We start from the raw sequence: 21,188 nt of genomic DNA on the forward strand, positions 1-21,188 counted from the left end.
CAGGGGAGAGGCAGCTGGGGGTAAAGGAAAGGGTCTGCACCAGAGGGAGGTGGGTATGGAATGGGACCCAAGTGCAGATGTTCAACAAGTGTTTAAACAGCACTCGCAGACACAGAGTTTGGATTTTGGGCTGTCCTGTTGTGGGGCCAGGAGTTGGATTCAAGATCTCTGTGAATGCCTTCCAACTCAGGATAGTCTATAGTTCCATGAATATCAGCTAGGTGGAAGAACTAAGCATAGATGGAGCTACTACAAGCCATTGTAGTTACCATTAATAATTTCACCTTCTCTGTAACTCTCTGTAATACTGGTCTGTGTGAGGAGCCTGTGTCACAAGCCCCATCATGTGGTGTTGGACTAGTTACAGACTGTGCCTAGACTCTGATGCTCACTGACATAGGCAGCTGTGACCAAAATGTCTTTTCCCCATCCTGTGACCAAAAGAAAGTGCTGGCCGCCCACTGAGGTCCTCACCCCTGCTGCGAGGGCTGTATTGTGACTTGGCATAGCCCCAGAGCAGCTTTGCTTATTCAACTGTAGGGACAGCTGAAGCTGGAGGGAAGGTCCGCAAAGGGTGGATCTGCTGAAGGATCCCAGAGGCTTGTGATGATCTGACTTGAGCAGAAACAACAGCTCCACCTCAATCCCTGTGACACCTCCCTGTCCATGAGCTGGTAGGATGGATAGCCCCTTTCCTCCCCAGCACCCCTCTTCTCCTCCCACTGAGAGGTCACCTTCAGCCTAGGGCAGTGTGCCCCTGGACCAGAGGCTGAAGAAGGGGCGGAGCGTCACGCTCAGCCCTGTAATGCCTGGCAGCCCCTCCGGCTGCTCCACACAGCCTGGTCCCAGCCCAGAGGCAGCGGAGGGGGAGGCAAGGCTGCCCACGGTTGTCTGCCCTGCACTGCTGGAGAAGGTGAGAGGCCTGGGGGAAATGGAGAGGGTGTGTGAGAAGACAGGCTGCAGTCATAGTAGGATGAAGGGGACTGGGCAGGCAGATAAAGGGGCACAGCTGGGCAGCCCTCACAGACCAGTCTCTGGCTTCGTGCGCTGCCATAACATGGAGCGCACTCATTTCCAACATTTGGCACTCAAGGTGGTCTGGTTGGTGGTGTAAGCTTCTTGGGGCAGCTGTGCCCCAAAATGTTTCTGTATTTATGGGAGATTGCTCAGCGGTCGTGTCCGGTGCGACAGTGCTGCGGTACCGGAGTGTTGGTTGGGAAGTGAAGTGGGATGTGGCGTGGTCCCAGCGAGATCACTGGTGATTTCTGACCAAGGTGGTTGTGGTTTAGGGCATCCCAGAGCTGTCTGTGGGGAGGCTGGTGGGGGTCTGTGCCTGGGGAGAGCATTGCACAGTGCTGAGAAGGAGGCAGACAGCAGTTCTCCTTAGTGAGATTAATCACCAGCTTGCTGACCTGTTTTAGAAAGCAGCTCGTAAATCTATCAATAAAAAGGCCAGAAACAACCACTGCGATAATATCTTCTGGTATCTTGCCTGTATGCATGGTTTGCACTTCAGGGTAGCTTTTAGGGGAAATAATAATAATAATAATAAAAAAATAAATAAAAGGAAATATTCTTGAGTTAGAAGTCCTGAACGTATAGGGATATTCTTGCACAATGCTTGATGAGGTTTTTAGGGTTAAATGACCTTCTTCATAAAATGTGCATCACACCTGAGGTCTAAAACAACCTCATTTCAGCTTCAGCTATTGGTTCTTATTGTAATGCCTTGAATTAGTGGGAGAGACTCTCCAGTGAATTTCTAGTACCGATGAAGGTACGTGCAGAAGACAAAGTCGCTTTCTTGCTATCTATTTAATAAGTCAAAAAAAACCAAAAACTACTGCTCTGGAAATTTCCCCTGCAACTGTCAGCATTTTCAGAATTCTTATGGTTCTTCCCACGATTCTTCTCTGATCCTTTTTCCATCAAACTGTGGTCAACAGTGGTAGTTTGCTGAATTGTGGTCTCATTAATAGCATTGAAAAGATAGCATCCAATCACTAATGCTGTTGTCCTTTAGACATCATCCATCCTCCAGAATTGTTTGGGAAATTTATCCTAGGGAAACCAGGCTTTCACATTACTGGATTTTTGACATTCCAAAGAACACCATAAAAAAAAAGGAGATGAATATTAATGCAAAGCAGAGCGAACTGGAGGAATGCATTTCTAATGAAAACACAAGTCTGGTGGTGCACAATATTCTCAATTTCAGCGCAGAAGTCACTAGCAGGTGGCCAGCTCTTTAGAAATACAGCTTTCCTAACTCAGCTTATTTTCAGAGATTAAATTTCAGACTGTCTCAAGCAGTATACACGAGGAAACCTTGTGAAAACAGAGTTCAGAGTAAGAGGCGTATTATCTCACAACAGATATCTTCTTTTATTAGAAGCAATACAAGTAAAGTTGAGTGGCAATATCTGGTTTTGGTTGGATTTTGTTTATTTGGTTGATCGGTTGGTTGGTTTTGCTTTTTGTTGTCATGTAGAGTGAAGCTTAATTTTTAAATTAGCATCTGGCAAATTCTAGTTTATCACTCACTGCTGACATTTTATGCTTCTGATGCTCTCTGGACATTCGCTTCAGCAAATTGAATGCAAAGACTCAATCTGTAACATCAGTAGCTCTCTTAAGCTTGTCCCTGTATCATTCAGGTGTATATCTCTAGCACTGCAGCCTACTTTTAAGGCAGTTCTGTATCTTCCAACACATTAAGGCTTACAAAGGAAGATGAGGGCATACCAGGACTATACTTCTAAGTTAACACAACATTCACTTTTTTGAAAAAGTGGCACAGAGAGCTTAGATTAATCTGACTACCATGACATTTAACTTTTTCTTTGTCCCTCAATATCAGACTGAACTTCTGTCTTCTCTGGTAATTTGTAACACTTTTTGTATGTGCGTGCACGTGCTTTTTATCAAGCAACACATTATTTATCTAGTTTCATTTTTGTGTTATTAGCAAACATCTGATGATCATTTCAATGCTTTTTCAAGATCACTGACAAAGGTGACATTAACATAATGAAGTCAAAATTTAATGAAATGTGTAACGTGAGGACAACAATAAAACATGACAGTTTCTACTATACTGACTCTTGCAAGTTTGCTTGTTCTTAAATCCATTGAAAACTGTGTGGCTTGTTGATTTTGGTCAATACCAGAATGAATTTGTATGGATATATTTTAGAGAACAGTCACTAGGTGGGATATTCATAGCAGGTGCCATACAAAAAAGCCACAAGGCTGAGAATGGCTCAGGACATCCACCAAGGAATTAGTGGTTAATGGAAAAATCCTTGAAGGTCAGTTCCTCACACAACCCTGAAACAGAAATTAATGTGATGGTTTGATACTAGAGACAACAAGTGATACGAATTACTTGATAACTGAGTTCAGTTAGGCAAAACGTGCTTCACTGTGGGCAGGGGAGGGTGCTCAGGTAGAAACAAAGAAGGCAATGCTCTGAAAGGGATGTGAAGAGGAAGCGGAGCTATTCCCCTGAAAGAGAGTAATGTGGAAAAGCACTGGAGTCATAACAGATGTATAAGATAGTGCAACTCTGAGTGCATTATTCCTGCTGAAATATGTCCAGGGGTCACAAAAAAAGGCAGAAGGTAATTATGGCTCAGAGTCTCACAGGAAGCATTCCCACAGAAGCAGTCTGTGTTATAAGATGGGGCAGCAAATCTGGTGACGTTTCAGAAAAGAGTTGTAAAATGGATCTGGGAGCTGGAGAAAAGGTCTCATTTTGAGAGCTGGACAGAAGGTTGCTGGAAGATGGTAAACGAATAAAAAGACTTAAAAGTGTCTTGATCTAATCTGCTTACTCAAAGATCAGTGCGACTACGAGTTCAGGAAACATTCTCCCTGTTTTTAAAGTAACTGTCGTAGACATTGCAGAAGCACAGTGTGCCAGAAGGTTTGTAAGCCTGTGTAAGGTGTTGGTTAAATACACAGGCTGAATTTCAGGCTGTGCCCTGCTGCTTTCACTCAACCTATGTAGATTAAATATATGTAATATAATATATAAATAAATATATCTCTGAGTACAATGTCTCTAAACCCTGCAACGGACAGAAGGAAGGATGCTAGAAAACTTTTCTCTAGATAGCAGCATCGGGCGAGTAAATATCATATAAGTAAGTAAATATCATATAAGTATCATATAAGTACATAACTTGACAGTTTGCCTTTGGATCAAGCATGCACAGTGGAGGTGCCCCAAGTGCTGTTGTTTATTTGGTTTGGATTGATGCTCTGTAGAAGGTTGGACTAGAAAATGATCCCAACATGCCAGATGCTCAGGTAAATTTATAATGAAGGATTTTTTATATGAGGATAAACTGAGAAAGCTGTGACTCTTCTGATCAGAGAAGTCTTAGAGTTATACAAATACCTAATGGGAAACAGTAATGAAGATGGGTCCAGGATCTTCTCATCAGCCCATTTACAGGACAAGAGATGATACGCACAAATTAAAACAAGGAATTCCACCTGAACACAGTAAAACAGATTTGATGTATGGGAAGGATAGTGGAGGAAAGAACAGTTTTGAAAAGGGCTCTGCCTGCTGCCTTCAACATACCCCAGCCAAATGGTGAGTGTATCTTGGCTAGTGCCCTGAAGGCCTCCTGTTCAAATCTGATCACTCAGCAAAGGGCAAACAGCACTTTAGAAGGTAACAGCGGTATATGCAAAGCATCCAGGCACACTGTACTCATTGGTGGCCCAAATGTAGCCCACACTTAACTTTCTAGTGAAATGTCAAACACACATCAGCAGTACCTCAAGGATAGCAATGGCCAAATCCTGCAAACTGTTCTGTAATGACTGCAGTTGGTGCTTCCTTTATAAGGAATCCTGATCAGAGATATAGGTTTGTCATTGTCCTTAATTCAGTTTTAGGCATGTTGTGTATCTGATCTGCTTTTCCATGCTGGCTACTTCACTGATTCTTTGCTTTGCATCTGAAGAGTTTACAAACTGAAATATGTTGACTTTGACAGCTGGAGTGAGAACGAAGAATATACAGAGAAGCATATCCTCTCACTCACAAGAGCAAGATATAGCATGGGGAATATGAGAAAAATACATAATTAATAGAATAGATGAATCATACATTAAATAATTTGACGCTAATAAAAGCTGATTAATTAATATATAGATGCTTGAAAATTATATCACTATTGAATGATTCATTAAGTGGATGCAACGATAAGATTCCAGCCTTTGGATTAGATAGTGCTAACAGGTGGCCAGCCTACAGGGGAAGAAATTTTATCTAAGTCAAGTTTGAGAAATTAAGTTATCTGAGAAGATTGTGAACCATTTGCTGACAAGAAGTTGTATAAGACCATGAATTTGATATAGGAGAAATACTATCATCAGAAGAAATCTTGTTATGCTTTATCAGAAATATAAATCTAACAAGGTAAGCTGATATCTTTCCTGTGTCTCCATTCCCCAGTTAGTGTGACATTAGCTTATCTAATATCACAGGGAGGGCTATATGCTTTAAAGGTTTATTACATTTTAATTTCTTTTTTCTATGTATTCCAACATAGGACTCTTTAAAAAGGCTTTCTCAGATATTCCTTTTAATGCCTAAATATGACAACACCAGTTTGAAAGTGTCAGCATCAAGGTGGATACATGGACAGGTTCTGCAATGCCTTTTCTGTATGCAGTTTTGCAGGCTATGGTGACTGAACAGCAAACAGGAGGACATCAAAGCAAAATCTCTAAAATACTTTCCAGAATGACTTTCACTGTGTATCCCCAAGCTTCATTTATCCCCTCCCATGCACACACTTGTGCAATGTTGAATTCCCTACGGACTGTGCTAACTTTGGTTGCTGCTGGCTCTCTCACCAAGTCAAAGCCTTTTCAGAAATGTGGGGCCCATTACTTGGTACTTATAAGTTGCATTTAACAATACAATCTAGGTGAGAAGGGAAGGGAAATGAAGGGGAACTCTCCCACAGGCAGTCCTATGCTCCTGTAAAAATCTGGCCTTTTTGCTTAAAAAGTTCTGTTGCTACATAGCTGGACTCTACAGATGAACAGATTTAGCAGCACTGGGGGCTGGAAGTTGAAGGGACTCTAATAAGCTCTGGTTGCAGGTAGAGCAATGTATAACCTAAGAGAAAATGCTGCATTCTTCCTACTCCCATTCATACTTCCAGGATGCCATCAGCTTGTGTAACAACTTGAGATCCTACACCCTTCCTTAAAGATTTCATGTCAGACAGAATATTGCATGGAAAGAGATTTTGTGTTTATGGTTTTTACACCACATTTTTGTCCTGCTGCACAGTAAGAGGTCCAAAAATGCTGCAACCTTGAGGCTCTGTGTTGCAGTCTGGGCTGCAGTAGGCAGAGTGTTACCTGCAGCTCCAGAGGGGTGATCCTTCGCAGGGGATGTTGAGGTTGGATATCATGAAAAATTTCTTTACAGAAATGCTGGTCAAGCACTGGAATAGACTCCCCAGGGAGGTGGTTGAGTCACCATCCCTGGATGTGTTTAAATACGATTTGGATATGGTGCTCAGGGACATGATTTAGTGGAGGGTTGTTAGGGTTAGGGTAGTATGATTAGGTTGTGGTTGGACTTGATGCCTTTTAAGCTCTTTTCCAACCTGAGCAATTCTATGATTCTGATTCCCCTCAGTGCAGCACTGATGAGGCCACATCAGCAGGTTAGGTCCAATTCTGGGCTCCCCTTCAAAAAAAGGGGCATGGATGTACTGGAGAAAATCTGTCCAAGGGCCACAAAGATTATTAAGGAACTGGAGCATCTTTCATACAAAGAGATACTCGGGGAGTTGGAATGGTTTATCTTTGAAGGGATCTTCTAATCTGACAGACGGGTATGAAAAGATACATCTGGAGTCTTATCAGTGGTACTGCGTGACAGGACAAGACGAAGTGGGCACTAACAAACTCAGAATTCCTATTTAAGCATAAGGAGAAACTTTTTAACCATAAAAGTGACTGAACACTGGAACACATTGCCCACATCAGTTGGGAGATCTCCACCTTTGTAGAGATTCAAAACCCACCTGAACACAGCCCAGATGAACCTGCTCTTATTGACCTTGATCTACGCAGAAGGTTGCACTCAATGATCTCCAGAGGTCCCTTCTGACATCAGACATCCTGTGGTTCTGTGGACCTTCTGTATGATGACAGCCTTTGCCTAGAAATGCACTCTAAAAAAACACCAACTCAACCCTAGCGCAGCCAAGAGAGCACTAAGAATCCATGTAGTAGAAATATTCTTTCCCAGTTTGTGGTATGTCTGATCCATTTTTGCACTGTGCATGTTGCTCTGTTTCTGACTCAGGCTTTGATGTTTCTGCAGGGCTCAGCAATGGCTGAGAACTCAGCTGTGGCAGTGGCACCAACAACAGCACCAACCATGCTAGAGGAGCTCCTGGAGATCACGGCTCAGAGCCTGGTGCGCACTGAGGTGGCTGAGCACTATGAGGTTATTCGGGAGCTGGGCAGGGGCAAGTATGGCCATGTGATGCTAGTGACCCACAGGCAGAGAGGTAAGGACCTGGCTGCACCCTGTGAGCTATTGTGCTTGGTGTGGGCTGATGGGGATTGCGTGTTTGGTGCTAGGAGTGTCAGGAGATTCCCAAGGGAACCAGCAGGAGAAGGGCATTCCAGCCAGGGACCTTCTCATTGCACCCAGCCAGGAGGGAGGTAACAATGCAGGGACAGCCCAGAGCAACAGGCAAGACTGTGATGATGAAGTAGGTCCAAGGTCAAGCTGTGAAGTCAGTCCACCAGTCACGACCAGCAGGACTTATGACCATGCATAGGCATGGATATCATACAGCTGGAAACCAGCATCCCAGCAACACAGTGTAGGCAAGGAGTGAAGTCCTGGGCTTGAGCTTAAGTCAGTCTTCTGGGCCCATGGACTGCCATGGTGTGGGCGGATGTCTAAGACTGGCCAAGGCCATTAAGACCTATGAGAGCACTGCTCTCCAGGAGTCTCAGGTCAAACACATGTAGCCTGAATTTCTCTTCCCCTACCCAGTGCTACCCAGTGTTCCTATGGAATGAACTGAATAGCTCAAAACTCACATGAGCAGCAGTTTATGTTTTCATTTCTGATCCCAGTATGACATACCTCCATATAAAACTTTTGGCCAGAGACTCCTGTGGCCCCCATGAGTTTCCAGACCCATTTCTGTCCAGCGATCTCTCTGTCTGGTTTTGGTGTGAGTGACTTTCAGGAGGAATCTAACTCATTCTTCCCATCCCAGGTACTCCTATGGCCCTCAAGCTGCTGCCCAAAGCCAGTACTAAGCTGCACACCTTCCTGTATGAGTACTGTGTGGCACTCTCCCTTGCCACCCACCCTGCTATCATTGGCATGTTTGGAATTGCAATTGAATCCAGTCAATACTATGGTTTTCTCTATGAAGCAGCAATGCACAAAGACCTCATATCTATCATCAAACCCAAGGTGAGTGCTGCTACAAAGGCATGAGAATTGGGACTGAAGTGTTTGGCTTCTACAGACTGGCTGGGGCAGAGGAAGAAAGTCAATGGGATGTGGGTCTTCCACTTCTGAGATCTACAGCTTTGAACAAGATTAGAGCTTGCAATAATAGCAACTCAAAGATATTCCCTGCTCGAGAGCAAAAATAAAAGCCCACCGTGTTGGTAGGACTGACTTGGTGCCATACAAATGCAACGTTGTTTATCTTTCTCCCTCTGCAGGATGGGATCCCTGAACCAGCTGCCAAGCATTGTGCCAAGCAGCTCGTGAGTGCTCTGGAGTTCATCCACAGCCGGGGGCTTGTGTACCGTGATGTCAAGCCTGAGAATGTGCTGCTTTTTGACCCTGAGTGCCGGCGCATCAAACTGACTGATTTCGGGCTTACACGGCCCAAGGGTACTAAGCTCAAACTGGTGGCTGGGGTAATCCCCTACACTGCCCCTGAACTAAGCAACACCACTAATGCCCAGGGGGTGCCCATAGATGCTAGCATGGATGCCTGGGCCTTTGGTGTGCTGTTGTTCTGCTTGCTGACTGGATATTTCCCTTGGGAGCAAAGCCTGCCCAATGACCCTTTCTTTGAGGATTTCATGCTGTGGCAGGAAACGGGCCTGGAAGAGAACCTGCCTCGCCACTGGAAGCGCTTGACAGCTGAGGCTGCTCTCATGTTGCGGAGCCTGCTGGCGCTGGATCCTGCCAAGCGTGGTCCTGTTGGTGGGGCTCTACGCTATGTCAATTGCCCTTGGCGACAAGATGAGGGGCACAGTGAGGAGGCTGCTGTGAAACCTTAGAGCCTGCTCCCCACTGGGGAGGGAAGTTGGTTCTTACCCTGCAAGGAGCTTTGGGGCTAAGGGCATCATAATGGGCCTCCAGCAGTGTGGCTGTGATATGCCATGGTAACACAGAGATCAGCTTCTTCACAGCACTATCCCTACCATCATGGAACTAAGCTCCTTCCCCGAGATGGTCCTCACTCTAGGCTAAGCATTGCTCATTGCCACTTCCTTGTGCTTCCTTGGGATTTGAAAATACCTCCTTTTTCTCACAGATGACAGTTCATGTATGAAGCAACAACTTGTGTCCTGGCCACTGGCCACTCCAAGGGAGTTTCTAGGGATGCAACACCTGCCTTACCCTTGAAATAGAGCAGATATCTACTTCTTTGTTTCCACGGGTGGCTCTTCTTCCCTTGTGATAAAATGTCTGCAGGGGGTATGCTGTGGGAGAGCATAGGTACGACAATGCCAGTGGCCAATTAAGGACAGCCTGCCAGAGGCATGGGCCATCTGATTCCACCAGAGCTCTAGAGGGGTGGCTTCATGTAAGCAAGGTGGAGGTGGTGGGAGCTCTTAGCATATCACTGCGGATGATATCTAAGGACTGATGATGATGCTGAGAACATGGTGGGAGCCACTGCAGTGGGGTGTTGGGAGGACTGGCTGAAGGACTGCTAGTAGTGAGTAGACATAGAAAGATGTTCACAAGGTGCTTCATGGAAATGAGCAGATGAAAAGGATGGATAGAATCTCGGCATGATTGAGGACTGTAAGACTACAGATCTGTGCCTTGCCACTATCATGTATTCTTGTAATAACTGTTTGGGGATTTTCCTGTCAAAAGAGTAGGACATACATTTTATCTCTACTGTGTTTCTTTGCTGCCTACTCTTTTCCCTGTTTCTGAAGACGCTTGTTCTGTTAATTCTACAGTGTTTGCAACTGCTTGTAAATCTCTTTTCTACTTTATTTTCTTCTTGTAAGGTTTCTTAATACCAAACACATAGGTTGCTCTGTAGGATTTTCACTCTGAAAGACCTCCCTTATGAACAAGAGAGAGATACAGGAACCACAAGCCACATCTTTATGTATTTCTTCCCATTTCCTTCTGCTGAGGAACAGGTGACAGTGGGTTGTTAACAGCTGAAGTCACAGTTTTAGTTCATGAGTCTCTTCCTCTAGTTTCTTTTATTCAGGAAAACATCCTTTTTCAAACACTGTCACCCTTGATGAAGAATGATTCACTCTCTCCTTCCATGACTGGCCTAAGTGCAATTGGAAAGGGAAGCTCACTGCCATGAACATCCTGATTTGTGATTCAGCTGAGAAAACAGTAGTGCTATGAGGATGGTTGGTCTGGGTTTCGCTGGGAAAGGATAACAGAGGAGCTTATCAGGGTACATTATCCATAAGAACAATCCTGAAGATACCTCCCAACTCTTTTCACTGCTGCCTTGCTCTCAATCCCAGCCCTCCTTCACTTGGATCACTCCTTCCTCACAAAGCCAGACTCCCTCTGTACCAGCATCTTCTACCGCTTCATCCTTCCTCCTGTCCTAAGTCCTTCAGACCCAAGGAACAACTTCCAATGTTATCCCAAAAGTTCCTCCCTTTTTTGGCTTTCAGGTCGTAAGACAACATTGTCTATGATCTTCTGATGCTTGCCTTTCCTTCCAGAAGACCATTCTTTTCCCATTTCTTACAGTCTCTTCAACCACCCCCTATCCCCATCAACACCCCTCTCCCAGTCTGCAAATGTATTTGTAGGTATGCATTTTAATCTTGGAAAAAGATAGCAAGAAGAGAATTAGGAGTTAGCAGCTCTTCTTAGTTTCCTACCTCTTTCCTCAGGCAATTGTTGATGGTAATCCTTTCCAGCTCAAATCACAATGTTGTTGTTGGAAATGTCTTCACCTCAGTTTTCATTTTCAATGATTATTTAAGTTTTAAAGATGAATTACCTAGCATCCCACCCTTTCTAAGACCGAGGGATCTACAGGCCAGGCAGCTGATGTCTATCCAGTGAAAAAAACAATGCAAAATCTAGAAGAGGTGCTTACTGACAGGGAATTAAAGATCAGGAACATCATTTTGTGGACTGCAACCCTCAGTGTTCTATCTGAAAATCGTGTTTGATAAAGTCATGATTGATGAAGTAAATCCATAACCTTATGGTACAAAATTTTGTGAGGCGTGACTTATTGATAGAACTAAAATTATAGTACATTGTATTTGTTAAAACAATACACTATGCAAAGTCAATAAAGTATATTAAAAGAATTGAGAACTTGCAATTTAGAGAAGAAATAGTTAGGAAAGATCTTTGATTATTTTGGTTGGTTTCTGCAGGGATCAGTAGTAGAATGAAAAGTATCAATACTTCCACCAGTGATTTGAAGTTATATACACAACCACTTCAAATAAAAACCTACAAATAACACAAAACTGAATAGGCTGACAAACAATGACAGAAAGAGGCCACTTGAAGAGTTCTGTATAAATTTGTGAGATGAGTATATTCAAACAAAGTGCATTATTTTGCAGATAGAAGAAATATATTCAGGTAGAAGTACATAGGGATAAAAATCACTCTTGTACAAGGATTTCTGAAAAGCATAAAAACTTTGCAATACATAGAGGAAACATAAGATTGGGTGAGTTCTCATAGTGGTACTCTGACAAAAACACTGATGGATCCCTTGCAGGGCTGAGTGGGGTGCAGACACACAAGGTGGTCAAATCTCCAGCAAAGATTCGTGTTCAAACACAATGTTGTAGTGGTGAGGAGTCTTACCTATTGGAAAAAATTGCCATGAAAGGACACACCAAGAGAACTGGGAATGTTCAGCTTGGAGAAGGGAAGGTCCAGATCCAGTATAGATTTTATCAGTATGTAGAGATGTCCAATAAGAGGGTGTAGGAAAGACATTGTCAGAATCTTTCTGGAGGTACTGTGTGACAAGATATGAAGTAATGTGCAAAAATTGAGATATGGGAAAATCTATTTAAACAGAAACAAAAATGGCTTGATAGTGAGAGTAGTCAAGCTGGAACAGACATTCAGAAGCAGATTGGACAATGTTCTGGTCAGCCTAGCTGGTCCTATTTGAACAGGAGGCAATCTCCAGAGGTTCTGTCCAGTGTCATTCACTCTGTGACTCTGCAACATTTTTCATGACAAGAACGGTCAGTGTTGTGTCTGTACATATGTGGGGCTTCCAATGTCTCTGCTTTGGATTTGCATGGCATTTTAGGCAGAAGTCTCAGCAGAGCTGGGTGCAAGTTGAAAAACTGCCTTGGTGTAAAATGATGAGCAAAAAGAGTGAGTATATTGCACAGAGGTGTAAAGTTCATTGCAAGTTAAAGAAAACTTGAACTGATGAAACACTGACATCTTTGGGCAACAGGTCAAGCTGCCAAGTTCCATCAGCACCAAGGCTGTTTGTTGCAGGAGCCCATTATGTTGATGAGGATCAAAGTCTTGGATCTGCCTGACGGACAGTCTGACAAATGCTGTTGGCAGTGACCAGTGGCAGTGACCAGGACTGTATGCCTGTCTCCTTTGTTACAGTGGAAGGTGTTTCTGCTGCCAGAAAATTGTGTGATATACAACTTAGTGATGAAATCAGTGTGGCAGCTGCACCAAGCTCTTGATGGTGGTGCAGACAGAGTTACAATGAAGCAAGAGAAGCAGCCAGCACTGTGGCCAAAGACATGCCTGAATCCAAGTGCCCAACCCAGGTGTTTTTGTCAGTGGCTCACCCATAATTGCAGCTGGATTTCTTAAATCAATGAACAAGCAGACCTGTTAAGGCCTATCCACAGGGGGTCTGAAAAAAGATCTGCTTGTCCCCATCACCCCCCATGGCAGCTGCTGGGAAAGGCCGAATGGAACGGAGCTGCGTGCAAACATGCTGGCCCTTTGCACGCTCTGCTGCTTGCTGCAAGCAGGCTGGCTGAATGCCTGGTGCAGTAAAAGGGCAAGACTTCAGTTAATGTAGGCACAGGGTATGGGGAGGATCTGGTGTCGTCCCCAAGGAGGCATCAGGTGACTGCTAAGGGGAGGGAAAGACCTGGTACTTCACTGCTTTCCGAGATGGAATGAAGAGGTAAACTGGTCAGTTGCAGAGCTCATTGCACTGTGTGAATTCTGGATGCAGCAACTACAGAACAGGAACTGTGAACACAGCTCTAATGCCCTAGCACATGCATCCCATGATTTTCTGAAGAACATGTGGTCTGTACAGTTGGATGTTGTGGTCAGTGCCATCTCTCCCTTCTACAGGAAGACTGAGGAAAGTCATGCTGTTAGACTGGCTGACCCTATGATAATTTCAGGATCTCTCCAGTTAAGCTTCTGTGCTCATTCCTAGAAGCTTGCAGCGCATAATCTTCCTTCTACCATCTGCCATGACAAGTCTGAAGCTCTGTTACTTCCATCTCTTCCCACTTGAATCATTGAAAGGGCTTTGCTTGAAGTTTCTTAGGAGAGTTAGGGAAAGACTAATCCTCTGTATTCCTCAGACTTCTCTTGTAGCGTTGTCTTCTGAACAAGGCTCATACTTGACCCTCCTGTGATATCAGGTGTTGAGAGTGTCAAAGAACTGAGCAACAGAGCCCAAAAATGAGTGCAGGAAAGCATAGCGAGCCAGGAAATATAACAGGGCAGATATGAGACTACATATTGCCCATTGCTGCCTCTCTCATTGCTTTTTCTTGACTTCTGACATTCACCTCAAAGGCAAAATGAGCCAGAGCTTTGATAAACAGAATCAATCAAACAAACAAAACAAAAAATAAGACTGTTCTGAACAAGAGCCCTTCTGAGCACAGGAGTGGGAAGAGACAATAACTGCAGGATAGAGACAGTGAAGATTTGTTACCTTTCATCCTTACTGACACAGGGGCAGGCTGGCCACAACTGCAGCACAGTTGCTTTCTTCTAAAGTTTCTAGAGCTGTTCCCTGACTGGAAAATATGAGATGGTTCATGGAGTGTCAGCCATAAATCTTTTATTAATTTTTTTTTATTACTGGATCTTATACCCTTGAGCAGAGATGTGTGAACAAGAGAAAAATAGCTTAGGCAGAGAGATCAAACAAGCAGGTTCCATATTTCCCTCATCTCATCCCATACCTTGGGTTGCATTGTACCTTGCTGCCCATAGTATAACATTAAGTCTCCTTATGCTCTGATGGGCTGTCAGCCTCAGTGCTGACCACAAGATGAGAACTGACTACTACTAAATCCCATAACTGTTCTCAGAGTCCTAGATTTTCCTGCTCACAGCCCAGCCAAACTCTGCCAGCCAATAGTCTGGGCCTGCCCTTATAGAGGCCTGCCCATATACAGGCCTGTCCGTTGCTGTGGCTGTGTTTCTGTTTTTCCCTGGTCATGTGTGTAAGCTCTATCCCTTGGCTCAGCATTGTGCAAGAGAGGGAGGAAGGAGGATTTGGCTGAGCCTAGGGTGGTGACAGAAGGGGGTCACAGTTGTCACACAGACTAATTGCACTTCTAACCCCTCTTTGCTGTTTACAAGCTGCCCCCCACCAAGGAGTTGTGTCTCTGGCTGACCCCTGTGCTCCAGGATGGAATAGCACAATATTCCTGCTCTCACTTGGGGCCCTGATAGTACCTTTTGGGTGTTAAATCTGACCAGGGTCATCCTATGCTAGAGCTTTCATGATAAGATTTACTGTAAGGATTAATACAGTCTGTTTTTTAGTTTATCCCCTGATGTGCAGCTCCTGGTTACTGGTCACTGGTTACAGGCTGCAAACAGTCCTTGAACAGGCAGCTCTCAGCCCCCTGTCCTTGTCCCCAGCCATGCTCCTTGCCTGCCTCAGCTCATTGTCTTCCCTTCCACTGATGGAGTGGCAGAGAGAGGCACAGCAAGGACAGCCATGTGCTGACATTGCTTGGCTCTGCTGAATCTGCTCTCTTCAAAGCCAAGTAGGAAACAGTGACAGCTTTCACATCCCCTTGTCCTTCTGTTGACAGTTGCTGCTGTTGACACTCACTCTTGGGAAATTTTTTCATCTTATTAAGGGCAGTAAATTTTGAAGAGATGGCTGAACACAGGGCTAACATAATCAGCATTCCCAGGAGCGTGCTGGGCAGGCTTAACTCCTGGCAGTTCCTCCTGCAGAGCCTCTTCTCTTGCACCCCTCTCAGAATCTACTGAAAAATTCATGTCTGCTTAGCCTTATTGATAGGAATATATTTGGTGGCCTGTGCTGTTATGATGGGATTCTACAGGTCAATGCTCTGAAGCTCATGGCTGTGGACAAGAGATGCAGGGACAGGGCTGAAGAGATAGACAGGTGGAGCAGAGACCAAGAAAGGAAAAGACAAGAAACAGTAGTACACAAAGAAGCTCCTCAGGATGTGAAGGTGGGAAGTAATTGGTAAGTGTCTTTCTTCAGTGTAAGGAATGTTAGTCCACAGCACCATGAGTGCTGCAATGCCATCCAGGCCCTATGCATGGAGCTCCATGCATGGAGCTATTCTCACCACCCAGATGGTCCCTTGAGCACGGTTCAGCTGCAGCTTCCATGCCTCCATGATCTGTGTGGATCATTGCATAGCAGTGCAGTGCTACTATGAGCCTTGGGCTAGGATGTTCTTGTGTCATCTGTGGTTGGATCTATTGCATAAATCAGCTGTACAGTGCAAAACTGCTGCATTTAGACCATATTGACTAGCCATGTTGCTCAGTCCTTGGACTTTGGAAACTCAAGTCCTCAGGCTTGCCCTCCTTCATGCTCACGCCGCTCATAGCACATCGAAGAAGACTGCAGCGCCTTTATCCCACTAGGACTGCTCATCATTCAGCTGGAAACATATGAGCACATTTGCCTGAGGAGCAGCTGCTGTTTGGGTAGGATGGGCACCTTCTATTCCCAGTGCTGGAAGAGTTTAGGGCAAGGGGATGCTGGGGTTCCTGGCAACTTTCTACATGGCTTTGAAGGTAGCCATTTCCAATCTCTGTTTGAGTTTACTGTTGCTGAGCTACCTCCAGGAACTGCTGAACTGGTTGGCATCCTCTGGACTGCTTCATAATGGAAATCTGGGATTAAGGCGAGCTGTGATAGGCAGGATTTCTGACCAGCCCCTGAGTAGCTTGCAGTCCTCCCACTAGTCCTTGGCTGAACAACGGCATGTCAGGAACTGGATAGGGCTGGCAGAGACTGGGCTGTAACAGGATGCCCCTGTCCTTTTCTTTCCTTCCATCACTGGGTTTATGGCACGTGGTATGTGGGGGCTGCCAGGAGGTCATAGGAATGTTCAGACATCAAAAGGGAAAGTATTGTTGCTGCAGCGGGGTAAAGGGATGTCATTGTCAAATTCTACAGTCTTGGCATAACTGGCCACCCACCACCAAAACTGGTTTGGTTCAGTGGGTGAAATCTCATTGATTAGAAGTTTGGACACTGAGCTGTAATTTAGGTCATCCAGAAGATGGGACCAGGGAACAATATTCAGTGATTCTGACTTTAGAGCTCCTTAACTGGCAGATATGTGACTGCATTCCCAGAGCTGGGCAAAGAACCAGAAGTCCTAACCTTGAGTCTCAGCTTTACTTTCCACCACTTCCTTTCTGTTGCCATTAACTCCCACCCACTGGACTTCATCTTGGGATTGTGTTCTTTGAAAGGAGAGTTTGACACATTAACAGCATAAATTGAGCTGAGCTACGGAAGTAGCAATGCCTAGGATTGGGGCTAAGCAGATCAGTGACAGGAATATGTTTTCCAATAGGAAAGTCACCAGATGTGTCCACAGAATTATGTATAAATATATTTAGAAATGAATTGTCAGAATGATTCAAGATCTTGAAGCTTTGCTGAAGGAAACAAGAAAAGAGGATAAATTTTATTTAATAGCATGGATTTGATCTTGCTTGCATAGGACAGTTGATTGCTGTCATAATGGAGATTGGAGCCGCTCCAAGGATCTTCACAGTGGAGTCTCCAGATGAATTAGGTGAGACTTCATGAACTGTTGTTTTGCTAAATTCTTATATCCAGCTGGACAACAGTCCTAAGTATCTTCACCAACATATACATAATCTATTGCTATTACTTTTCTTAAACAATATATAAGAAATCTCCACAACCTCTCTGGGCAACCTGTTCCAATGCTCTGTCACCCTCAAAGTAAATAAATTTTTCTTCGTGTTTGGATAGAACTTCCTTTCTTCCAGTTTCTGTCCATTGCCCCTTATTCTAATGCTGGGCATCACAGAAAAGATCCTAGCCCCATCTTCTCAGTATCCTCTCTTAGGGTTTTGATAAGCACTGATGAGATCCCCTGTCAGTCTTCTCTTCTCCACACTGAACAGTCCCACCTCTCTCTGACTTTCCTCATGTGCTTCAGGCCCCTCATCATCCTTGTGGACCTCTGCTTGCCTCTATCTTGAAGTTCCTTGTCTTGAAGTGGGGAGCCCAGAACTCGACATAGTAGTTCAGATGTGGCCAAAGGAGGACAGAGTAGAGGGAGCAGATCACCTCCCTCAACCTGCTGGCCACACTTTTTAAATGTACCAGGTCTACCATTGGCCTTCTTGGCCATAGGGGCTCACAAGTTGACATTATGTCTCACTGTCTCATTTCAGTCCATTGCCTCATCTGTGGAGATGGACAGCCTAGGAGTTCCTTGTCTGTCAAGGGAATTAATGTCCTGTGTGTGCTAAATGCAGATGAAGGCAGAGGCCTGCCACCCAGCTACACAGTAGGCTTAACCTTTGGACGAACTCAAGTCTGACTCTTGTAACTTAAATTGCACAGCTCTCCCCACATGCCAATTAAGTAGAAATAATGACATGGAAGTCTGACATGGTGTCATTCAAAAACAATACCATTTTGCTGTAGCTGAAGAATGAGGGGCTGATTGGCACAGTATATCTATCTACACAATCACACAGGGAATTCCTACAGAAGTAAAACGTTTGAGGCACTTTTATTGCTGGAGTTGTGTTGAGGCAAAAGGCTCTGTAAGCAGCATCTCTCTGTATAGTCAAACAAATTTCCTCTGACCAGCCTTGCTAGTTCCTTTCCAGGCCATTCTCACATAGATAATCAGAGACGGTAAAGAAAGAGTAATGGTAACTCTTTGCTGGAGGTCAGGGACCTTTGCTTACCAAGCAGAAAAGCAGACATAGTTTCCAAGACTGGCTCACTTTAGGAAGGATAGTGTTCAGAGCCCTTTTCCAGCTCTTCCCTTTATCCCAGGATCTTTCAGGTTGTTGATAGAAATGTTCACACTGATTTACAGAGCCATTGCCTTGCAGATCTCCCTCATTAGCCTTACTTAGCTTCACTTCCTTTGTATGTCTTTGTGATCTGGACAAATCACATGTAACACATGTGCAACCTGTGTGCGTGCTGCTGCCTATCACTCACCTTCTGCCTTGTACAGAAATTCTGACACACAGACCATGAACTATCAGTACCAGGGCTCCAGTCTGGGCAACTGAGACACCAGAGCTGCTACATTTCTTTCTGAGTGGGCTTGAAAAGGCATCTGTTATCATCTCGTCAGTGCCCCTACTTAAACCCTTACAGGAGCTAGCCCATCTTGAAACCTCGCAGGAACTGTTCTGTCCCATCCTACCCCATCAACAGAGCAATTCTCCCTCCCTGCTTAGCTCCTAAGTGGTATCCTGTTTTTCGCAGGTACCTCCAGGGAATGTTTCACTGCAGGAATTCTCAGGGCCACTTCTCAGTCCCTTGGATGCTCACACTGCTGTGTTTCAGCAGCTAAGCCTCCACCATTGCTGGCAGTGAGTCAAGGACCTGGATGCCCATACCCACTAGCTCCTGTCTCAGCAATCCAGATTGGCTCAGGGTTTAGTAACACAACCTGCTTTCCACTGCTGTGAGCTGCTCCCTCTAGAACAGAGTTCCACCTCCTCCCATGCTCAGTTTCAGATGGAAATTGAAGCTAACGCTTCAAATCAAGCTAACGCTGCTAAGCATCTGTTGAACTGTGTTAGCCCTGTTAGCTTCTGCGCTTCTACTAAAAATAATGCTCAGTGAGAACTGAGAACTGTATGGCTCCATTTAGGATCTCTGCTCTTCTGCTGCTGCAACTTGCCACTCTCAAGGAAGATGGGACTTAGGCAGCTCAGATCTGCCCCTCTCCCATACACTTGCATGGTTCCAAAATGACGGGAACAAGAGAAAGATCCTGTCAGAGATCCCAAGGAGTCAGAAATGGAGCTCCCATGAGATTTGTAGCAGTAGCTTTTCTTAGAGACTGAGTCACCATAGCTGAAAAGCAAGGCAGCACAACCAGCATTAAGATGATGTTCCAGTGCAAGCCTGTGCCAAATCTATGCAGCGGAGGATCTTTCCTAAGCTGGTTTTCGGACATGTCTGCTTTGCCAGCCCTCTCCAAGCATCGCTTTCCATCTCTCTGGGCTACCTTGCCAGTCTCTACCTCTTGTAATCACTTAACTTTTGGCACTGTCCTTAATTCAAAAGCAGTGCCGGAGACTTGCCTTTCTTGGCCTTTGGCCTTTTTCCACTTGCTTGAGACGTGTTAATGAGACGACCTCATATCTAATCACCTAGTCAAGGCACTAGCAAAATGCCAGCCAACACAGTAGCTGGATGTGAAAAATAAGAAACCAGCTAATGTCAGCTTAGACTGCTGCTTGAAGGGTCCTTAGAGGAGGGTTAGGTTCACTGGAAAACCCGGCTGAGGGCCATCAGCTCCTGCCCTTGGTTGGAGGGACAGACCTGGCAGTGAGAAGCAGAGAAGGCTGTGATGTATGTGTGGGAGAAAGGTCAGGAGATTGCAGAGGGCTTTGCACCTGCGGCCTGGGTGATGGGAATGGCCAGTGAGTGATGAATAGGAGCAGCTGTCAGAGAGGCTCACCACCAGACAGTCCAGTTAGATAGTGGGAACTCAGCAATTTTCATGTTGGATGGGTTTTTTACGATACACTGAGAACTAGGTGACATAAGGCACATAAATCAAGGCAGCTTCTTGAAACTGAGACAATCTGTGGCCCTGATGCCCTCAGGCTGGAGCAGCTGAAATGACACTGGATAGTCCCTGTGTACATGGGCCCTGTTTGTGCCAGCAGGGGAACCACCCTCCAGCTCCGGAGGAAGAAACAAATGTTTTTTGAGGATCCAACTTGGTTATGTATGAATTACACAGAAACCAACAGTTTTCTTTGCATGGTGTAAAAAGGCACTGTGCCGTATCAGAGATCTAAATCCCAGTCAAACATTTAAATATTTCATATGCATTTATTATTTTGGTTTACGATACTATTAAACCACATAAATGAATTTTATTATACATGCTCATTCATCTCCGTCTGCTTTGGTTCTCATGGAATCACTGAGGTTGGAAAAGACCTCTAAGAAAGATCAACCAGTCCAACCATCAGCTCATTCCCACTGTACCCACTAACCCACATCCCTCAGTACCACATCCACCTTGGTTCCTGAGCACCTGCAGGGATGGTGACTCCACCATCTCCATGAGCAGCCTGTTTGTTCTATTTCTTGTCTCCTCCTTAGTTTCTCCCTTTGGGCCCCTCAATTGCCCACCTCAGAAAAACAGCATACAAATGTCTGACAGGTAAAAGTTGGGTCAAGGACTGAGGGTGACAACAGGGCAGGTGGGGACAGCTCATAGGCAAGGGGGACAAGCAGGAAAAGCAAGGCCTCTAGTGTCAATGGCCAGGGTCAGCCAAGAGCCCAGATCACCAGGCAAGCTCATCACAGCAGGGCAAGAGCAAGTCACTAAGTCAAAGCAGCACTGGGGTCAAGGCACAGACAGATAAAAGGTAACTTAGGTGAGGAGCAAGGGACAGGGCCTGAGCTTAAATACATCTACTGAGGGAAAGGGAGAGGCATCTCCCA

At 45.0% G+C, this 21,188-nt stretch overlaps 1 protein-coding gene across 1 annotated transcript; it reads left to right on the forward strand.

The window, feature by feature from the left end:
• Nucleotides 1-690: 690 nt before the first annotated feature.
• Nucleotides 691-21,025, forward strand: LOC107309548 (serine/threonine-protein kinase SBK2-like). Its single transcript, XM_015854454.3, has 4 exons — nt 691-913; nt 7,373-7,562; nt 8,289-8,491; nt 8,749-21,025. Exons 1-4 carry the CDS (start codon nt 806-808, stop codon nt 9,316-9,318), a joined length of 1,071 nt encoding a protein of 356 aa, XP_015709940.3. The 5' UTR covers nt 691-805; the 3' UTR covers nt 9,319-21,025.
• The last annotated feature ends 163 nt before the right edge of the window (nt 21,026-21,188 follow it).

Source organism: Coturnix japonica, chromosome 2 (assembly GCF_054131305.1).
Source record: "Coturnix japonica strain WE chromosome 2, WE-NBRP24, whole genome shotgun sequence".
Lineage (NCBI taxonomy): Eukaryota > Metazoa > Chordata > Aves > Galliformes > Phasianidae > Coturnix > Coturnix japonica.

Excerpts from the sequence above, each read along its gene's own strand:
- LOC107309548 (XM_015854454.3), top strand. The coding sequence starts at position 806 with ATGCCTGGCAGCCCCTCCGGCTGCTCCACACAGCCTGGTCCCAGCCCA. Across the intron at positions 914-7,372 it reads GCCCTGCACTGCTGGAGAAG|GGCTCAGCAATGGCTGAGAA; the intron begins GTGAGAGGCCTG and ends ATGTTTCTGCAG. Across the intron at positions 7,563-8,288 it reads AGTGACCCACAGGCAGAGAG|GTACTCCTATGGCCCTCAAG; the intron begins GTAAGGACCTGG and ends TTCCCATCCCAG.